Here is a 17,687-nt window from a genome sequence, read left to right as displayed (position 1 = left end):
GTCATATGACCAATTCGAGAAAAGGTCATAGTCGGAGGACTATTTTGAAAATTAACTCTATATATGATGTTAATTCATTAAATATCTACCAAAAATTCAATTACATGATCATTATAATCATACTAATCATACTAATATAGCGAAAAACCTTGTGGTTTAGTGGCACTCGGTGTCCCGATTTATACTCCCATATGGATAATGGAGTGGGTTCGAGCCTTATAAGCAAGGAGGCACTCTCCGTTGCTGCAACAACAATTTGTTCGGTATTAACTACTACAAAACTGAACATATAAATAAAGGTGTAGTGTATAGTTAAAACAAATAAGAATCCACTACACATTTATTTTAAATGTGTAGTGGAAAGTAATTTCATTTAAAAAATAATGAAAATTAATAAAAATTTCGCTACACCCTTCCCAAGAAGGTGCCGCGAAAAAGTTATTAATATTTTATTATAGGAATAAGGGTCAAATTGGCCACTGAACGTAACGCCAAAGTGCAATCAGGCCACTCAACCAAAAAAACATGCAATTACATCACTCAACAGCACAAATCCATTCAATTTCACCTGTTAGCCGGTTCTTGACCTGTCCTTCCGGTTAAGCGCTGACATGGCCGATGACATGGCATTAATAATTGTTATTTTCCTTAGTTTTAGTTTTCCTTACTCCACGCAACCGTGCTTTGCCTGGATCTCTGGTTCAGATGATGATGGGGTAAAAGGGTATTTTCATCACTGAAGGGTAAAAGTTTTCGCTTCTTCGTTCATCTTCGTCTTCTCACTCGCTACTTTCGCTAGTCGTCAACCATGAGACTCCATGGCTTCGCCCACTTGGCTCTGCCGCCGTTCTCCTGCGATCCCTCCAGCCACAAACCAAAACCTTACGCTTTTGCCAGCCGCTAGTCGTCAACCATGAGACTCCACAGCTTTGCCCACTCGGCTCCGCCGCCGTTCTCCTGCGATCTCTCCGACCCACCATCCAAAACCTTGGGCTTCTGCCAGCCGGATGTCTCCCTCCGCCTCCGACTCAGGGATCTCGTCTCCAGCCTCACGCTCGAGGGGGTTTGTGAACGCCGTCCCCGCCATTCCCCACATCGGTATTAACGCATACATCTGGTGGTCGGAGGTGCTGCACGGAGTCGCATTAGCCAACCAATTTACTGATCTAACTCTCAGCATGTTTCAATTAGCTGTAATGTGATTTGTTTTCTTCAAGTAATTAATTCAATTTGTGGTGGTCAAGCTTGGGCTCACTTTTTGGGCATATTCAGAGGTCAAGAATTCTTGAGAGTAATTTATTCACCTCCGAAGAGAATCACTGGGGACACTTGAAATCTCTTATGGTAATTTTCTTGTACATTTTCATGATTCTTTTTATTTTTATTTGTTTTTTCAGATCACCTGGTTTTGGTGCTGGGCTGGAGTACTCTTCAGACTTGGTAATCAACTAGTCATTATGAGTAATGAAGGAAGCTGGAGAAGACACGCTTCAAGAACATAGAGGAAAGGAAGAAAATAAAATAGGAAAAGAAAAAAAAAGGCCAACTCAGGTCCAGAACAGAGAGGAAAGGCAGAAAAGAAAATATGAAAAGAAAAAAAAAAAGCCAACTCAGCTCCACGTCAGTAGGTAACCAGATGGGAAGCGAGAAAACCGGCTGCTAGGTGAAATTGCACACATTTAATTTGTTGAATGGTGTAATTACATGTTTTTTTGATTGAGTGGCTTGATTACACTTTGGCGTTATGTTCAATGATCAATTTGGCCCTTATTCCTTTATTATATTATTACTTTCTACCGCACCCACAAAAGTTAAAAGGGAAAATTTTAATTTTAATTAAAAGAGTCAATTCCTTTTTTGGTCCTAGACTTATAGTGGCATGGACAATTTTAGTCTTCCATAAAAAAATTAGACAATTTATGGACACAGTTATCGTGACGGGGACAATTTTAGTCCTCCGTCTATTATTCTGTTAGTTGACCGTCTAAATGAGGGATATTTCTGTCAATTCAGCAATAATATATCCATTATCCATTTCATGATGACAGCAACAATGTCAAGCTTTTCAAGTGAAGAGCTCAGAGATTCTTCTTCCATCTTTAGTTGGAAGAACGAAAAATAACAACAAACAAGAACCATGTCAGTACCATTGCAACAATCAATCAAAATTCTTAATTTCCCAAAATTGATGAGGCTTACCAGCCACTTCTCGAATGGTCTTGGAGACATGAAACAACCTGCTCAAATCATCATGATCAAGTCCAAGAATTATCCTAATCTGCAACAAGTTACAGAAGAAACAAATTAAAAGAAAGTTCTTATTCATATTCATATAGATAAAATGCAAATTGAGTTCTAAACTCACCAGAACATCTTGAGGGAAGGATTCCAGAAGAGACTTATCATAACTGGGAAACGAAATCTCTCTGCAAGGCTTCTTTGTTTCTATGTTGGGAATAAAATCATCAAACTGTAAAGCACTTGACAGCACCACCCTCCCAAAGTCATTATCCCCGTCGCCGCCGCACTCGTCGGAAAAAAAAAACCCAATTCCAAGATCTGACAGATTACCCTAATCCAATACAATAGGATAAAACTCAGACGCCCAAATTGATCAAAACACAACCAAATTCTCATATTTAAATAATTATTTTTATATGACAAGGAAATGTGATCTTTGAATGGATCAATTATTCGAATTCAAGTTCTAAAACAATTTGAATAGTAAAAGGTCTTCACATTGTAAAACCAAATCCTTATTATGTTAAAGGGTCAAAATTATTTTTTTTAAAAAAATAAAATCAAACCCAGACAACAAACCAACGACCTTTGGAAATAATAAAAAGAGGGAACAACTTCAGATAAGTCACAGTGATAGGAGAGCGGGTGTTGACCACAAACAAGCCCTTCAGTACCATCCATAGCAATTGTCCTCACCATGTTCTCACCCAAGTGCTGCGCCACCTCGAGCACGACCCTGATTTGGTTGTCGAGCACCTCGAGAGAGGATCGGAAGCAATCCCTCATCGAATCTGACGTCCACGAAGGCTCCAATAACTTGGCAGACTTGCCCAATCGATCCGGCACCAGTGAACTCATCGGTGATCTTCCTCGTCGGCTCATTTCTAAACAAAGGCTTGGCTGATGGCTTCTCGGCCGGGGACGCAACGGAGGTAGCGTAACAAACAGCGAGAAAGCCCGCGGGGGAGGCGCCTGGAGCAGGGATAGAATAGAGAGAAGGATGAAATGACGCGATTACCCCTTTTCATACGGCCATCTAACGAAATAATAGACAGAGGACCAAAATTGTCCTCGTCACGATAATTGTGTCTACAAATTGTCTAAATTTTTTATGGAGGACTAAAATTGTCCATGCCACTATAAGTCTAGGACAAAAAAGGAATTGACTCTAATTAAAAATAAAAATCAGATCTGCTCTCCTCGCCATTTTCGAGCGCCAACAGATCTCTGCCTTTCCCTCTCTTCTCCATCGCCTTATTATGGCCACAGCCGACGCCGTCGCCGCTCTTCCTCCACCGAAGCTGCCTTCCGACGCCACCGTCGAAGCCTCAGGAGCTGCCCTTTATCCGCAGGAGCTGCCGGTAAGTCTAATTTCGAACTTTTATTTATGTATTTCAAATATTTGGTTATTTATTTCGCAAAGATGCCGTCCACAAAACCCTTCGCGACCGCCGCAGGGATGTTGAAATCCAGATTGAGCGCTCCAATGGCTACCTATTGAGCCTTTAGTTGGCCAGGTAGGTTTGGGCTCATACAGATGTTTCTTCCTCTTCTTCTAGAAAAAAAGATGAAGATAGCCCACTAATTTCTATCTTTTGTTTTAGAAGTTAAAGAAGAAAACAACAGTCTGCCGGAGGGATTGACGGTGACGGAGCCCAACTCTGTCTTATGCTCAATAGGATCAACCAGGTATTGTATTTTTACTATTTAAGGAAAATAGATTTGCCACTGTCCTCAACATGTTCAATGAAATTCTTCTAACATTCAGGTTTGTTTAAAATGTCATTATCAACCCTTTTTGTACTTGATAAAATAATTTTCAGATTTAGAGTAGTATGATTATTGATTTATACGCGCATCCCCACTCATGGGCTAAGTAAATTAAAATGGTCAGACCTTTGTGGTCATTAAAGAGATTGTTGTTGCTATTAAGTCGTGTTCTGAAATCTTTACTTCAGATATTTGTAATGGAAAGTCAATGTTATTGATTACTTATTTGGTTTATAAATGGTGCTCAGATGCCTACTTACGAAATCTTTACTTGGCTACTAAGTACTAAAGCTTAAGTGATTGAAGTGCAGGAGATTCTGAATCTTCTGGATGGTGAGGAAATAGCCAGGAGCGTTTACTATTTTCCACACAGTGAACTGAGGCCTGCTTGGGGCATCATCTTTTGTGGCATGCATTTTAGATACTCTGGGTTTCACAGTATAAAAAATTGGGGTACCAGTTGTTCTTTCTCAGACATTGCTCAGAAGAAGACAAAGCTTGCTCCACTGCAGGTCTTTTACACTCCCTCTATGTCCTGTACATAGGTACTCTCATATTTTATAATCTTACAAATGCTTCTCTTGTAGGAGCGGAGAATGATAGACCGCTCAAGTGTTTATATGTAAATGCTAAAGATTTCCCTTGAGCCAAAATGCTATTTGAAAGTATTTACTTGATCACCTTGCTTGATGCTCTGAATTATGAATTATGCATTATAATAATCTGCAAGTGAATCTATGAGAGGAAGAAAATTAAATTGTGAAATTTTCATCACTTACTTTAGTTACTTAAATATATTGATTTATATTTCTCTTTGTTTCACCTCTGACCTTGAAAACAGAGGCAAACGAGAACTGGAATTGGACTTCAAGAGATATTGGGAAGAGTTCCACTCTTCAAGTTCGGAAAAGGCTTTTCTTAGTTTGCATAAAGAGAAGTTTAATTTTATCAATTCATACACTGGACAACATCATAGTGTTCTTTCTTTGGGCAGGAAAAGGAAAAAGCCTTGATTATGACTATGACTGTTGATGCTTTCTGTAAATTAGTGAAGAATCAGGCAGATGTAGCTCAATTAATTACCAAGTAAGGGAGTAATTTTTGCGTCTTCTTAGCTTATTTCCCTGTAGTGTGTCATTCTTTTTATGACATTTAAATTTAAGTGTACTAGAATATTCTCCTAAGTTGAAATGATGACCGGATAAAGTTGCAGTTTAAGAATTTGTGTTTTCAATTTCATTTACATTTACATTCTTAGATATATTTATTTATTTATTCTGTTATCAAGTACTCCACAGCAAAGGTTTTTTTTTTTTTTTTTTTTTTTTTTTTGACTTTGCTTATATCCTTGCCTTTTGTACATACAGTTTACTTTGCAGTTGATATTTTGTTTAATAATATCATCTGTGAGATATAACTATATAAGTACACCAGAAAAAAAATTTATCATATAGAGATATATTTATTTCCTTAACAAATTATAAAACTAGTTGACTTTTCATGGATCCTTATATTTTGTTTTGTACAGGTCAATTCTGAGTTAATAATTTGTTTAATCATCTGCTATATAACTGTGAACTTTATTTATTTTCTTCTTAAGAAATTGTAAAGAAATTATATATTTCTTGGATACTTCCCTTTCTTTTGTGCAATGTAATTTTGAGTTAATGTTTCATTACTTCTAACTATGAATGGGAATTTTACTGTTATTTATTTATTTATTTTTATTTTTTATTTTTTTAATCTTATGGTGAATGGTGATTATAAACCAAACTCGAACGGTCTTACAGGTTAGTAGAAACACATATATTTTTCTTTTGTTGTGGGAAGAGCATTTGTAATAGATATTGAAAAATTGAAGCTTAGCAGCAAAACCAGATCTTTGGAAGTTGAGAAAGTCTTGAGCTTTTTCTTTGAAATCACAAAGGTTATTCAATAACATTTATATGTGAATCCTTTTGTCTGTACGTCATATTACATTTTAACCCCATTTGTTGTATGAGTTATGCTGGTCTAATTGTGACATTATTCAATCATTATTTTCACAGGATGGTATTAACCTTGGTGCAAATTTATTATATGCAGTGGAGGTCCTTGTTTCTATATCTTCAACAGTTAAGTGATTATCCACTGCCTTTTTGGTTGGCACTTTTTGTTGAAGGTATCCGCTTTACACAGGCAAAGCTTTTAGCTGCTCAAGAATATGCTACCTCAACAGGCTTACTTGTTCCAAGAAATTTTTTAATTCCTCGTATTAAGGTGATTATAGAATATGCAGTCCAAGTTGGTATTTTTGCCCTTAGCTTGTTTGCATGACATCTACTCACTATGTTATAGGTTTTAGTACTTGGTCAGCCTGGAGAGGAGGTGAGCTTGCAGTTAATACTAAGAGTTGTTGAGTTGTTGCTGATGTTGGTCTGCTTGCAACAACTTGTTCTATATGCTTGGGTTTTGAATGATCGAAACATAAATGCGTATCTGTCAGGTGTTTGAGAGCTTCTTGGGGGCACATGCTTTATAATTGGGAGACGGTGCTGCTTATGTGTTATCTTCTTCTTTGCTTTGTTTAACCCCATGCTGTTGTTCCTTTGTTATATTGCTTGCATTGTGACTTTAGTTGTATATCATTACTTAATGGCCAAGATTTTTAATTACCAAAAATGTTTTGCCTCCATCAGTAGAATATATATATACATGTTTTTTTAATTAAAAAAAATATTTTACGCTACACCTGTAGAGGTGTAGCGGAAAGCCAAGGACTTTTAGAGTCACTTCCATCCGTAGAGGTGTAGCGGAAAGGAGAAAATTGCCATTTTGGTCCAATGACTATTGTAGTAGTGTTAATTGGTATCCGCGACTTTCAAAAAATGTTAATTGCGTACCTTGACTATGCATTTTTTATCAATTTTGGTCACGCCGGTCAAATTGCCGGCCAAAAGTTGCTGGAAAATTTTGAAGGAGAAAATAATTAAGGGCAATTTAGTCATTTTACTTTTTCTTCTTTCTTCTCCGACCACGTCTCTGCACCCTCCTGCTTCTCCGTTGCAACTCGAGAACCATACGAGGGTCAAGCTCGACAGCTCTGACTGACTTTCCGGCTTCTAGAAGCTTCTTAGTCAAGTTATCAGTACCAGGACCGATTTCGAGGATGACGTCGGTTGGTTTGATGCCAGATTTCTCGACGATTGTGTTAACTAACATAGGATTTTTTAGTATGTGTTGACCTTTGGACTTGTGAAATTGAATTCCGCCTTGGTAGTGAGGGTTTGCGCCACCAGCTCTAGCGGAGCCACGGTGACTTTTTGCTTCAAGTCGGAGAAGAAAGAAAGAAAAAGTAAAATGACTAAACTGCCCTTAATATTTTCTCCTTTAAAATTTTTCGGCCACTTTTGGCCGGCATGATCAAAATTGATAAAAAATGCATAGTCAAGGTACGCAATTAACATTTTTGAAAGTCGCGGATAGCAATTAACACTACTACAATAGTCATTGGACCAAAATGGCAATTTTTTCAGCGGAAAGGCATTTATAGGTGTAGTGTATGTATTTTTTTGTACTAATATTGGTGTTGATAGCTGAATCCACATTAATCTTGAGCCAACTCGATTGTGGTTTAGTCCATTTTGTTGCATAAGTGACAATCTCATAAAATTGTTTGCCTTTTTCCATAATAAGCAAAGCATGAGTATTTTTATTATTCCAAAGTTTGTCATTATGAGCAAACCAAAGGCTCCAACAAATCATTATAAAAGGACAAAGCTTCATGAATAGATAATAAGGATGAATAACTCAAGCTGTTACAAAAACGTGGCGCTCTCTCTAGGGTTTCTTCTTAGAGAGTATTCTCCCTAGGTTTTCTAGGGTTTTCCCTCAGCTTTGTTGCTTGTCTGCATCGTTTTACTGTCTGTTTTTTCGTCTCTGTCTGGTATTGTCCTTTTCTTCTGGGATTATGGACACTAGTGACATCATTGTTAAGTGTTCAGAGCTCACGATAGAGGAGGAGGAGGCGGGGAGCCTTGAGGCACCCGACCCTAATGCAGTTTCGGATGTCGTCACACATTGGGATGTTGTTGGTCGCTTCCTCACCGATCGTCTGGTTAAGTTTGACCACATGCAGCAGGTCCTTGCTTCAGTATGGCGTCCTATGATGGGGATGGTTACTCTCCCGCTTGAAGAAAATCTTTTCCTGTTTCAATTTCCACACCCTAAAGATATGCGGCGTGTGTTAGATGATGGGCCTTGGTCATTCGAAAATAATATGCTAGTGTGCAAGGAAGTCCCAGAGGGTGTGCGTCCGGAGGATGTATGTTTGGACTCCATCCCTTTTTGGATCCAGATACACGATCTGCCTTCTGTCTATGCTTCTAGTGAATTCATTCGTCAGATAGGAGACTACGTGGGATCTTTCTTGGCAGCGGATCCAAACAATTTTGGCACCAGTCGACGTAGTTATTATCGCATAAGGGTTACAGTGGATGTTCATTCTCCTTTAAAGCGGCGGATCAAGCTCAACTGCAAGGATGGTACGTCGCAATGGGTCACGTTCAAATATGAACGTTTAAGTACTTTTTGTTTTTGTTGCGGGATACTTGGGCATTCTGATAAGTTCTGCAAGAAGGTGTATGACGAAGGAATCGAACCTTCTGCTTTTCCATATGGCTCATGGTTACGTGCAGGTTCACGTCGTCAGGTTCAACCGGTGGGTGCTAAATGGATATTGCCGGGACTTCCGTCTAAACCCAAGGACGGGGTTAGTGCTAGCACTTCGATTGGTACAGGTTCTTTGGTTGCGCTTGACGTCACCAAAGAGATGCAAGGTGATTTAAAGCGCAGACGTGAGGAGGGTTCTGATGTTGGTGCTTCGAATGGAAAAGATGTGGTCATGGAGGAAGTTCCAAAAAACTTGCTTTTGGCGGGTCTGGAGGTCCAGTCCCGCCCCTCCCAATGAGTATGTTAAGTTGGAACTGTCGAGGTTTGGGTAGCACTCGGTCAGTTCGCGAACTTCTGGGCTTGGTGTCCAGGCAGCAACCCAATTTTGTGTTCGTAATGGAAACAAAGTATGTTTTGGCTCATATGGAACAAGTGAGGATTATAATGGGGTACGAAGGTTTATTTGTTGTCGATAGAGTGGGTCTTGGAGGGGGCCTGGCTCTGTTTTGGAGGGACTCGGGAATGGCTTCGTTGCTTAGCTTTTCAAATAATCACATTGACGTGGAGGTCTCGCTGCCTGGTAAACCCCGGTGGAGACTAACATGCTTTTATGGTTACCCTGAAAGGTCTAGAAGACAGCAATCATGGGATCTGCTGCGTCAACTTAAGGTCAATTCCACTCTTCCTTGGGTTGTCCTTGGGGATTTCAACGATATCATGTGCCCGTATGAGAAGCGGGGTGTTCACCCTCACCCTACTGCTCTTATAGATGGTTTTAATGACGCTCTTAATGACTGCAATCTGATTGATATTGGGATGGCTGGTAATCGGTTTACATGGGAAAAAGGTCGAGGAACTGATGCTTGGGTCGAAGAAAAGCTTGATAGAGTGGTTGCCAACTTGGATTGGATGGACGTTTATAATGATGCGTCTGTTCTTAATATCTTAACTACGACCTCAAATCATTGTGCCATTTTTCTAAATCTGGTCCCGACCCGTCTCCGTGCATCTAAGAAAACATATTGTTGGTCCCAAGGGGATGGGGTACAAGTCTAGAGGGGGGGGGGGTGAATAGACTTGTATAAGATTTTGCAAATCTTTTTCGACTTCTCGTGTGTACTGGACTTAGGATGTTTATGTCCGATACCTCACAAGATGAAGACAAAGTTTTATGCGCAGCGGAAATGTTATCTCCTTTTTAGTTAGCACGAGTTTGAGTTAGTTCGAGAGGTGCGGTTATATGCAGTGCAGTTCGAGAGTTAGATCGAGAGATAAAGACAGAAAGTAAATGCGAGAGAGATTTTTAAGTGGTTTGGCCAACCCGCCTACATCCACTCTTCTTCCAGAAACTCCCTGGAAGGATTGCACTAAAACTTCCCTGTTTAGTACAATATCGAGCGCTTGAGCTTTGATCACGAAGCCCGCCTCAAGCCTCAGGTTTTTCNGTGGTCTTGTAACTTGAACCTTTTGTTTGGTAGTGGATATTCCATAATCCACTTTCTTGAGTCCATGCTCCACTTGCTACTTTTGGTAAAAGTTACTCTTTTTAAATTCCCATTGATCCTCGTTCTAGGGAATAAGACCGACTTTGGATTAGTGCACCTTCTATCCGTTTGTTGTGGAATTCTGATGTGGCATCCACTTCTGGCACCTCCTTAATATTTTATCTCCATGATATTCTTCTTCTCCAAACTTTATTCATGCTTCCTGACCGTCATTCAGCCTTTTGGAGAAATGTCAGTTTATCGAGACCAAAGTTGATGTCTCGATTGTTTGATGTCTTGATCCCCATGTATCGAGAGATCTATCTCTCGAACTCTGCTTATGTCTCGAACTGGGTTGTTGTATCGAGAGGTCCTACCTCTCGAACTATGCTTATGTCTCGAGACTTAGTTGATGTCTCGCAGACCCTTATTCCTCCAGTGTTGTCCCGTGCCTTCTTCTGATCTATCTATAGGATTACAACACGAGATTTTCTAAGATGTTCACACAAGTTTACCTCAAGCTTAAATATTTTCCGAGTTGAGCTCAAGTTACCCGGTTGTATTTTCGCCATTAGTTTACTTGTCGAACTTACATTGATTCCTATCTTTCGAGACTTTTAGGGGATTCTAAAATACATTTTGGTATCATCAAAACCTAATACATTATGTTCCTAACAATTTCCCCCTTTTTGATGATGCCAACACTTATACTTACTCGTATGACTGATTAGCAAGAAGAGAACATTGATTTTATTTTCAGCGCATACGGTAAGTTTGACAAGTGAGCTAATCTGCTAAAACATGAAGTAAGAACTCACGCAACACCCCAGCAAAAGATATATATATATTAACATAACTGGAATGTTTTACAAGACTTTTAGCAGAAAAGATAAAATAGAAGAAGACAAAAGAGATCAAGAACAATCAGAGATGATCAAGAAAGAGTTATGGACTACGAGAGCTTACTTCTTGTTTGCTAGAATCTTCTTGTTGATTGCTTCTCGTGTCTTGATGGGGTTTTTTGTGTCTACCAAACTCAGATAGTCATCTGTGACATGGAAGAATAGGTAGTTTCTGAAAGCCTCCCCAACAAACTCACCTTCAATTACTTCATTCTTCCACCAGTAGATATATTCTTCTGGAGACATGTTGCTGTGAAGAGACATTCCAACATACTTCACCAGATTGAAGATCTGATGGACGAGACTTTGCTCGGTGTCTTCTCTATTTCCGAACTTGAAGGCGATCATCTTTTGTTCATCTTTTCTTTCTTTCTCTGTTTGTTGTTCTTGCCTTTTCCTTTTTCTTTCTCTGTCTTCTTCTCTTCGCTTCTCTAATTCTTTTGTGCGCTGAACCCTTAGATCCTCCTTCCTCTTGGCTTCCTCCACTGCCTTGCTTGTTGTCTTTGGGACTTTTGGAGGAGGTCCAGCTGGTTCACTTGCTGCCCTTCTCTTCTTGCTAGTTATTGATGTCCTTTCCTGAGTCCTTTCCCCCTTGGTGGCATCATCTGTGCGGGAAAGAAGGGTGGACATGCCTTCGAAGAGTGCTTGAAGTTGGGCAGGTACTTGGTTCGATAGATCATCGAGTAGTGCTTTCATCACATCCTGTCGAAGTTCACTGGAATATTGGAAGGCTCGAAGCTCTGCTCGTATCTCAGCTAATTCAGCTCTCGCACTTGCAGCCTCTGCTCGAGCTACAGCAGCTTCATCTGCAGCTTTCCGTGCTGCATCCTCAGCCCATACTGCCTGTTCGAGAAGTTCGTCATGGCTGGCTTGAGATTCACTTGTGCCAGCCGCAGGCATTGCAGCGTTGCGAACAATGGTCAGTATGCGCTCGATCTGAGCCATCTTCTGAGATTGATCGGCCATGAATTGACGCATCTCGCCAATGAAGGCTTCTTCTGCCTGTTGATCATAGTCAGAAGTAGAAGAAGAGAAGTGAGAAGTACCTTTTGTCGGAGGGGACTTGGGTGTTTCCAGATTTCCACCCATGACTTGCAGTTGCGAGCCCACCTCTCGATTGAGTGTCTGAGGGGTCGCAGGGACACTGGGTTCAGAGCGCGAAGGTAGCTCCATGTCAGGCGCTTCCCGGTTTCCACCTGAGGGATGGATCACTTCTTGCTCTTCACCTCTCGAACCTGGAGCCTCAGCTTCAGCGTTTGTTGAGATTGGATCAGCCAGGGAGGGTTCTTCGGTATTGGACGCTTCCCGGTTTCCATCCAATAGAAGTTCCCCCTCAGCGTCACCTCTCGAACCAGTGCTGGGAACTTGGTCATCTGCTGGTGGGGTTGGAGACGAAGTGTCGACAGGTGCTTCCCTGTTTCCACCTTTGATGGTCGCACCGTCCTCCTCAGTACCTCTCGAACCAGCAGGACTTGGGACATTTTGCTCTCGTTGCTCATCAGATTGTACCTCAGCTTGCTCAGGTGAGTCAGGAATCACTATTGTTTCAGGAGCAGCTGGTGCATTCCACCTGTCTCTTTCCGTATCGATGGGAAAACCTGGGAGTGGACTCATTTGGAGCAACGGTATTTCACCCTCTCGAATCGTCTGTGCTTCATCGGTGTCATTTGAGGGTGTGGACTCAGGTGCTGGCAGCAGTATGACTGAGCTGGGTGCCACCTCAAGTGCTTCAGAGGTNATGACTGAGCTGGGTGCCACCTCAAGTGCTTCAGAGGTCTCGGATTCACCTCTCGAAGCTGCTACCTGTTCGTCCAGAGCAGAGAAATTTAATTGAGACAAGGGGATTGCGGCTGTTGGTATTGGGTTCTCAGAATCATCTCGAGCAATCCTAGAGGTCTCTCCTGGACCTCTCGTATTCTCTACTTGATGTCCCAAGGATAATGCAGTGGCGAGCCTGATATCTTCTTGAAATTGAGATTCTAATTCAGGATCCACTACAGGCTCGGCTTCAGCTTCTTGTTCTAATTCAGGATCCACTACAGGCTCGGCTTCAGCTTCTTGCGCATATTCAGGATCCACTACAGGCTCGGCTTCAGCTTCTTGCGCATCAACAGCTATGCCCTTTCCCTTGTCAGATCGACCAAGATTTCTCCTGGTTACGTGTATCTCATGGGCAAGGTCAAGAAGTTCACTGGCTGGGAGTTCTGTGAGGTTTAACCAGTTCAACGCGAACATCTCCTCAGCCTCCATATCTGCTGCTAGTGCAATCAGTTGATCAAAAGGCCCTGTTCTCCAGTTTATCCATCGAAGAACCCTGGAGAAGTCAGAGGCATCTTCACCACGGCGATCTAACTGAGTAGTAGCATCATCATTAAAGTCATGAGATCCAGCAGATAGGATTTCTGTTGCCGATGCAGCTTCCACTGTTACCTCTCGAACCACCTCTCGTGGTTCCTCAACTTCTGTCTGTACTGGATCACTGATCCCAGTACCTTCAATCTCTCGAACCTCTTCTCGAGGCTCGACCACAGACTCATCAGCACCCTCAGCATCATCATCAGCATGTAGACTTACAGATAAAGCTCCTGACAAAGACCTGGTAGGGGGCACTCTCTCAACCTCAGTGGCTAGTGTAGCCTGANTGTGCCCTGTTATCAAGTGGTTCTTGGATTGCTGAAGGTGTTACTTCTCGAATCTGAGTGATGGCGATGGTTTTGGCTTTCTTAGCCCTTTTCGATAAGGTGATCCTCTTGATCAGGTTATCAAGAGGATAATGAGATGGCACCCTTAACACCTTTAGCCTTTGAAGCTTGAGATTTCGTCCTACCCATATAGGTATTCCGATGAATCTCTCGCCCTTCCCTCAGTTCTAAGCCCTTCAAACTTAGAAGATATTGAACAACAAAACCGAAACCAACCTTTTTACTGATTGTCAGGTTGGTGTTGGAGACTGATCCTTGCACCTGCTGTTGAAGAAAATTGAAGATGATATGTGCCCAGTCCATTTTGTTGTTGTTCCAGATGGCGTGGAGGATTTTGAGGATGTCCAGATTGATTTCGTCAGTTCCAGACACCTTGCCGAGCAGGAATTTCATTATAAGATCGGCAGCAAGAGCAAACCTCTCCTTTAGGTGGAACTTGCGGAGGGCAGAGGATGCTCTGGGCGGTGCAGTCTCCAGTCGGATTTTATCCCAAAAAGCTTGCTTGTCCAAGTCGTAATCCGAGAGGTGCTGGACTGCTTCCTCCGACGTCGCGAAGTCGAATGCCGCTCTGAGGTCACCTACAGAGGTTGTAATATCAATTTCATTGAAGCGGCTTTCAATCTTGCCCTTCGTGACCTTAGCATTCGCGAACCATTCTGTGAAGTCGAGGTCGTGAATGGTTCGGTAGTCGTGCGTCATGTATTTCATTAGTCCTGCCTTTTCAAACTTTTTCAGGACTTTCTCCGCCATCTTTGGATTTGACGAGTNTGTGCCCTGTTATCAAGTGGTTCTTGGATTGCTGAAGGTGTTACTTCTCGAATCTGAGTGATGGCGATGGTTTTGGCTTTCTTAGCCCTTTTCGATAAGGTGATCCTCTTGATCAGGTTATCAAGAGGATAATGAGATGGCACCCTTAACACCTTTAGCCTTTGAAGCTTGAGATTTCGTCCTACCCATATAGGTATTCCGATGAATCTCTCGCCCTTCCCTCAGTTCTAAGCCCTTCAAACTTAGAAGATATTGAACAACAAAACCGAAACCAACCTTTTTACTGATTGTCAGGTTGGTGTTGGAGACTGATCCTTGCACCTGCTGTTGAAGAAAATTGAAGATGATATGTGCCCAGTCCATTTTGTTGTTGTTCCAGATGGCGTGGAGGATTTTGAGGATGTCCAGATTGATTTCGTCAGTTCCAGACACCTTGCCGAGCAGGAATTTCATTATAAGATCGGCAGCAAGAGCAAACCTCTCCTTTAGGTGGAACTTGCGGAGGGCAGAGGATGCTCTGGGCGGTGCAGTCTCCAGTCGGATTTTATCCCAAAAAGCTTGCTTGTCCAAGTCGTAATCCGAGAGGTGCTGGACTGCTTCCTCCGACGTCGCGAAGTCGAATGCCGCTCTGAGGTCACCTACAGAGGTTGTAATATCAATTTCATTGAAGCGGCTTTCAATCTTGCCCTTCGTGACCTTAGCATTCGCGAACCATTCTGTGAAGTCGAGGTCGTGAATGGTTCGGTAGTCGTGCGTCATGTATTTCATTAGTCCTGCCTTTTCAAACTTTTTCAGGACTTTCTCCGCCATCTTTGGATTTGACTCAAACTTTTTCAGGACTTTCTCCGCCATCTTTGGATTTGACGAGTGGGTGTTCAGGACTTTCTCCGCCATCTTTGGATTTGACGAGTGGGTGATGAGGACTTTCTCCGCCATCTTTGGATTTGACGAGTGGGTGATGAAGCCGTTTTTGTCAAGGATACTCCCCGCCTTGACTTGTTTGATCTGAGTGCGAAAGTGTCGCAACTCCCTCTGATATGCGTCGGAAGATGAGGTTGATGTGGAGGATTCAGACGCCATAGTTGACAGATTTGAGGTTTTGGAGGGAATGTGTACAGTGTTTAGGATTTGGGGGTTTTGGGTATTCGGTTTGAGCTTGAATCCGGGTAAGGAAGAAGAATTTGGCTTTTATATCATGTGGATTCGGGTTGGATATATGGGTAGGGTTAAGAGCTTGACCCGAAAAGGGATCCCGATTAATTTAAAAGAATTTAAAGGTCAGAAATACCCTTTATAACGGTTATGTATGTAAGATATGGTAAGGGTATTTTGGTAAGATATAATACGGTTTTGGATAGTGGGGTATAAAGATATGATATTTATATAAGCATGCTCCCACTTATCAAGATAATGCCTTTAAGAGCGGAAAACCGTCAGTAACCGAAGACCACGTGGCTAACATTAATGTCCAAAGTTAGCCATTCCACATATATCCGTTGAGCTCATTAGTTTTACCTCTCGAAGGTAAACTCTCGATTTTGCTAGTTTAAGGATCTTCCCCCTGAGTGATTGATCCCTAAACCTCCTTATTCCTCCATCTGAGCATTTCTGTGGTTAAGGATCTTCCCCCTGAGTGATTGATCCCTAACCCTCCTTATTCCTCCATTTAGAGATACGTAGATAGTCAGTTTGATATCTTTTGAAGTGATCTCTCGAACTACCCTTCTTCGAGACATAACACAAATAGGCAAACTGAACATGTACCTCTCGAACTACCTTTCGAACACAGATTGCGATACGGAGACAAGATTGATTCATCAAAAGATATCACTTGGAACATTTCCTTAAGTTCATTTAGTGATTTTCAAAAACATTACATATGAATCAATATCCTATTAGATTCCATAGAAACTTTTGTTTGGCCTTGGATAGCCTAATAGGAATCTATCGTTAGAACAGGAACTAGCCATCTAAAGTCCTATTTTTCCTAATAACAGAACTAGAGGTGGCTACTCCCTTTCTTGTTCTTCGATCCGCTGCTGCCTTCCTCACAGGCTTCATCTCCCTTTCCCTTGGTTTCTCCATTTGGTTGAGGGAGGTCCTTTTTCCAGAATGTGCAGCGGTAGGAGTCCCACTTGTGCAAGACTCTTCTCCTGACTTCAGTATCCCATCGTTGTGGATCTCCTCGCATTTGGGGATCCATTTACCTTGGATGGGAATAGGATGCTTGCTTGGATTATCAGGAAGCTCCGTAATCTGTACACCCTTCGTTGATTCTGGATAGTTCTCTCCTTGAAAGTCTTTGGACTTCGTTGCTGATTTTCTTCCTCTATACCAGAACGGTACATCGTCTTTTCCTTTCTTCTTCTCCATGAAGAAGTCGATGACATAAACTAATGTGAAAACCCTTCTATTTATAGCCCAAAGAAGTTACCACTGTTGAGTCACGGGATGCCATATGAATGATCATTCAATGCTGTGTAACTCCAAAGCTGCCATAAAGTTGATGAAACCGCCCCTCACATGCGAAACAGTTCATGGCACTAAATACAAGAAGATAAGATTTGATCACTTATCCCAATTCTATCATTCCCAATTCTAACTTTAGTTGAGAAAATCTATTTTCACACAATGCTTTTGTGAAAATATCTGCTAGTTGCTCCTCAGTTGCAACGTATTCCAAAGTTATATCCTTTTTCTCAACATGGTCTCGGATGAAGTGATACTTGATATCAATGTGTTTTGTTCTTGAATGTAACACTGGATTCTGAGTGATAGCTATAGCACTTGTGTTGTCACACATGATCTTAACCTCTTTACATTCAACACCATAATCCAGTAGTTGTTGCTTCATCCATAAAACCTGAGCACAGCAACTTCCAGCTGCTACATATTCTGCCTCAGCGGTGCTTGTAGCTATCGAATGCTGTTTCTTGCTAAACCATGAGACAAGTCTTCCACCTAGAAACTGACATGTCCCTGATGTGCTCTTTCGATCTATTCTACAACCGGCAAAGTCCGCATCTGAATAACCCATAAGTTCGAAAGATCCACCTCTCGAATACCAAAGTCCAACACTTTGCGTACCTTTGAGATATCTAAGGATCTTTTTAGATGCATTTAAGTGACTTTCCTTAGGACTTGCCTGAAATCTAGCACATACACCTACT

The 17,687-nt window shown here is 41.6% G+C and overlaps 2 protein-coding genes across 21 annotated transcripts in view; one reads left to right on the top strand and one right to left on the bottom strand.

Moving 5' to 3' along the window:
• Positions 1-2,004: 2,004 nt before the first annotated feature.
• LOC116003921 (F-box protein At1g61340-like) overlaps positions 2,005-17,687 on the bottom strand; it is a 36,555-nt gene continuing 20,872 nt past the window's right edge. Inside the window, exons 4-6 of the mRNA XM_031243861.1 lie at positions 2,366-2,572; positions 2,207-2,278; positions 2,005-2,097 (exon numbers count right to left, since the gene is read on the bottom strand). Of these exons, the coding sequence (XP_031099721.1) occupies positions 2,005-2,097; positions 2,207-2,278; positions 2,366-2,572 (372 nt within the window). The remainder of the gene's footprint in view (positions 2,098-2,206; positions 2,279-2,365; positions 2,573-17,687) is intronic.
• On the top strand, positions 3,441-6,685 carry LOC116004179. 20 transcript variants are annotated; one of them, XM_031244122.1, is made up of 8 exons: positions 3,441-3,602; positions 3,699-3,758; positions 3,846-3,930; positions 4,323-4,523; positions 5,006-5,097; positions 6,060-6,270; positions 6,349-6,378; positions 6,497-6,685. In XM_031244122.1, the coding sequence occupies exons 3-8, from the start codon at positions 3,910-3,912 to the stop codon at positions 6,530-6,532; spliced, it is 591 nt and encodes a 196-aa protein (XP_031099982.1). In that variant the 5' UTR covers positions 3,441-3,602; positions 3,699-3,758; positions 3,846-3,909; the 3' UTR covers positions 6,533-6,685. The 20 variants fall into 20 exon arrangements, 9 of the variants coding, with proteins under 9 accessions (XP_031099982.1, XP_031099979.1, XP_031099985.1 ...); XR_004094759.1 differs by having other exon boundaries at positions 6,173-6,270; positions 6,349-6,685; XR_004094758.1 differs by having other exon boundaries at positions 6,097-6,270; positions 6,349-6,685.

This window comes from Ipomoea triloba, chromosome 14 (assembly GCF_003576645.1).
Source record: "Ipomoea triloba cultivar NCNSP0323 chromosome 14, ASM357664v1".
Classification (NCBI taxonomy): domain Eukaryota; kingdom Viridiplantae; phylum Streptophyta; class Magnoliopsida; order Solanales; family Convolvulaceae; genus Ipomoea; species Ipomoea triloba.
The sequence above is the reverse complement of the archived record's forward strand: the minus strand, read 5'-3'. Positions and strand labels throughout refer to the sequence as shown.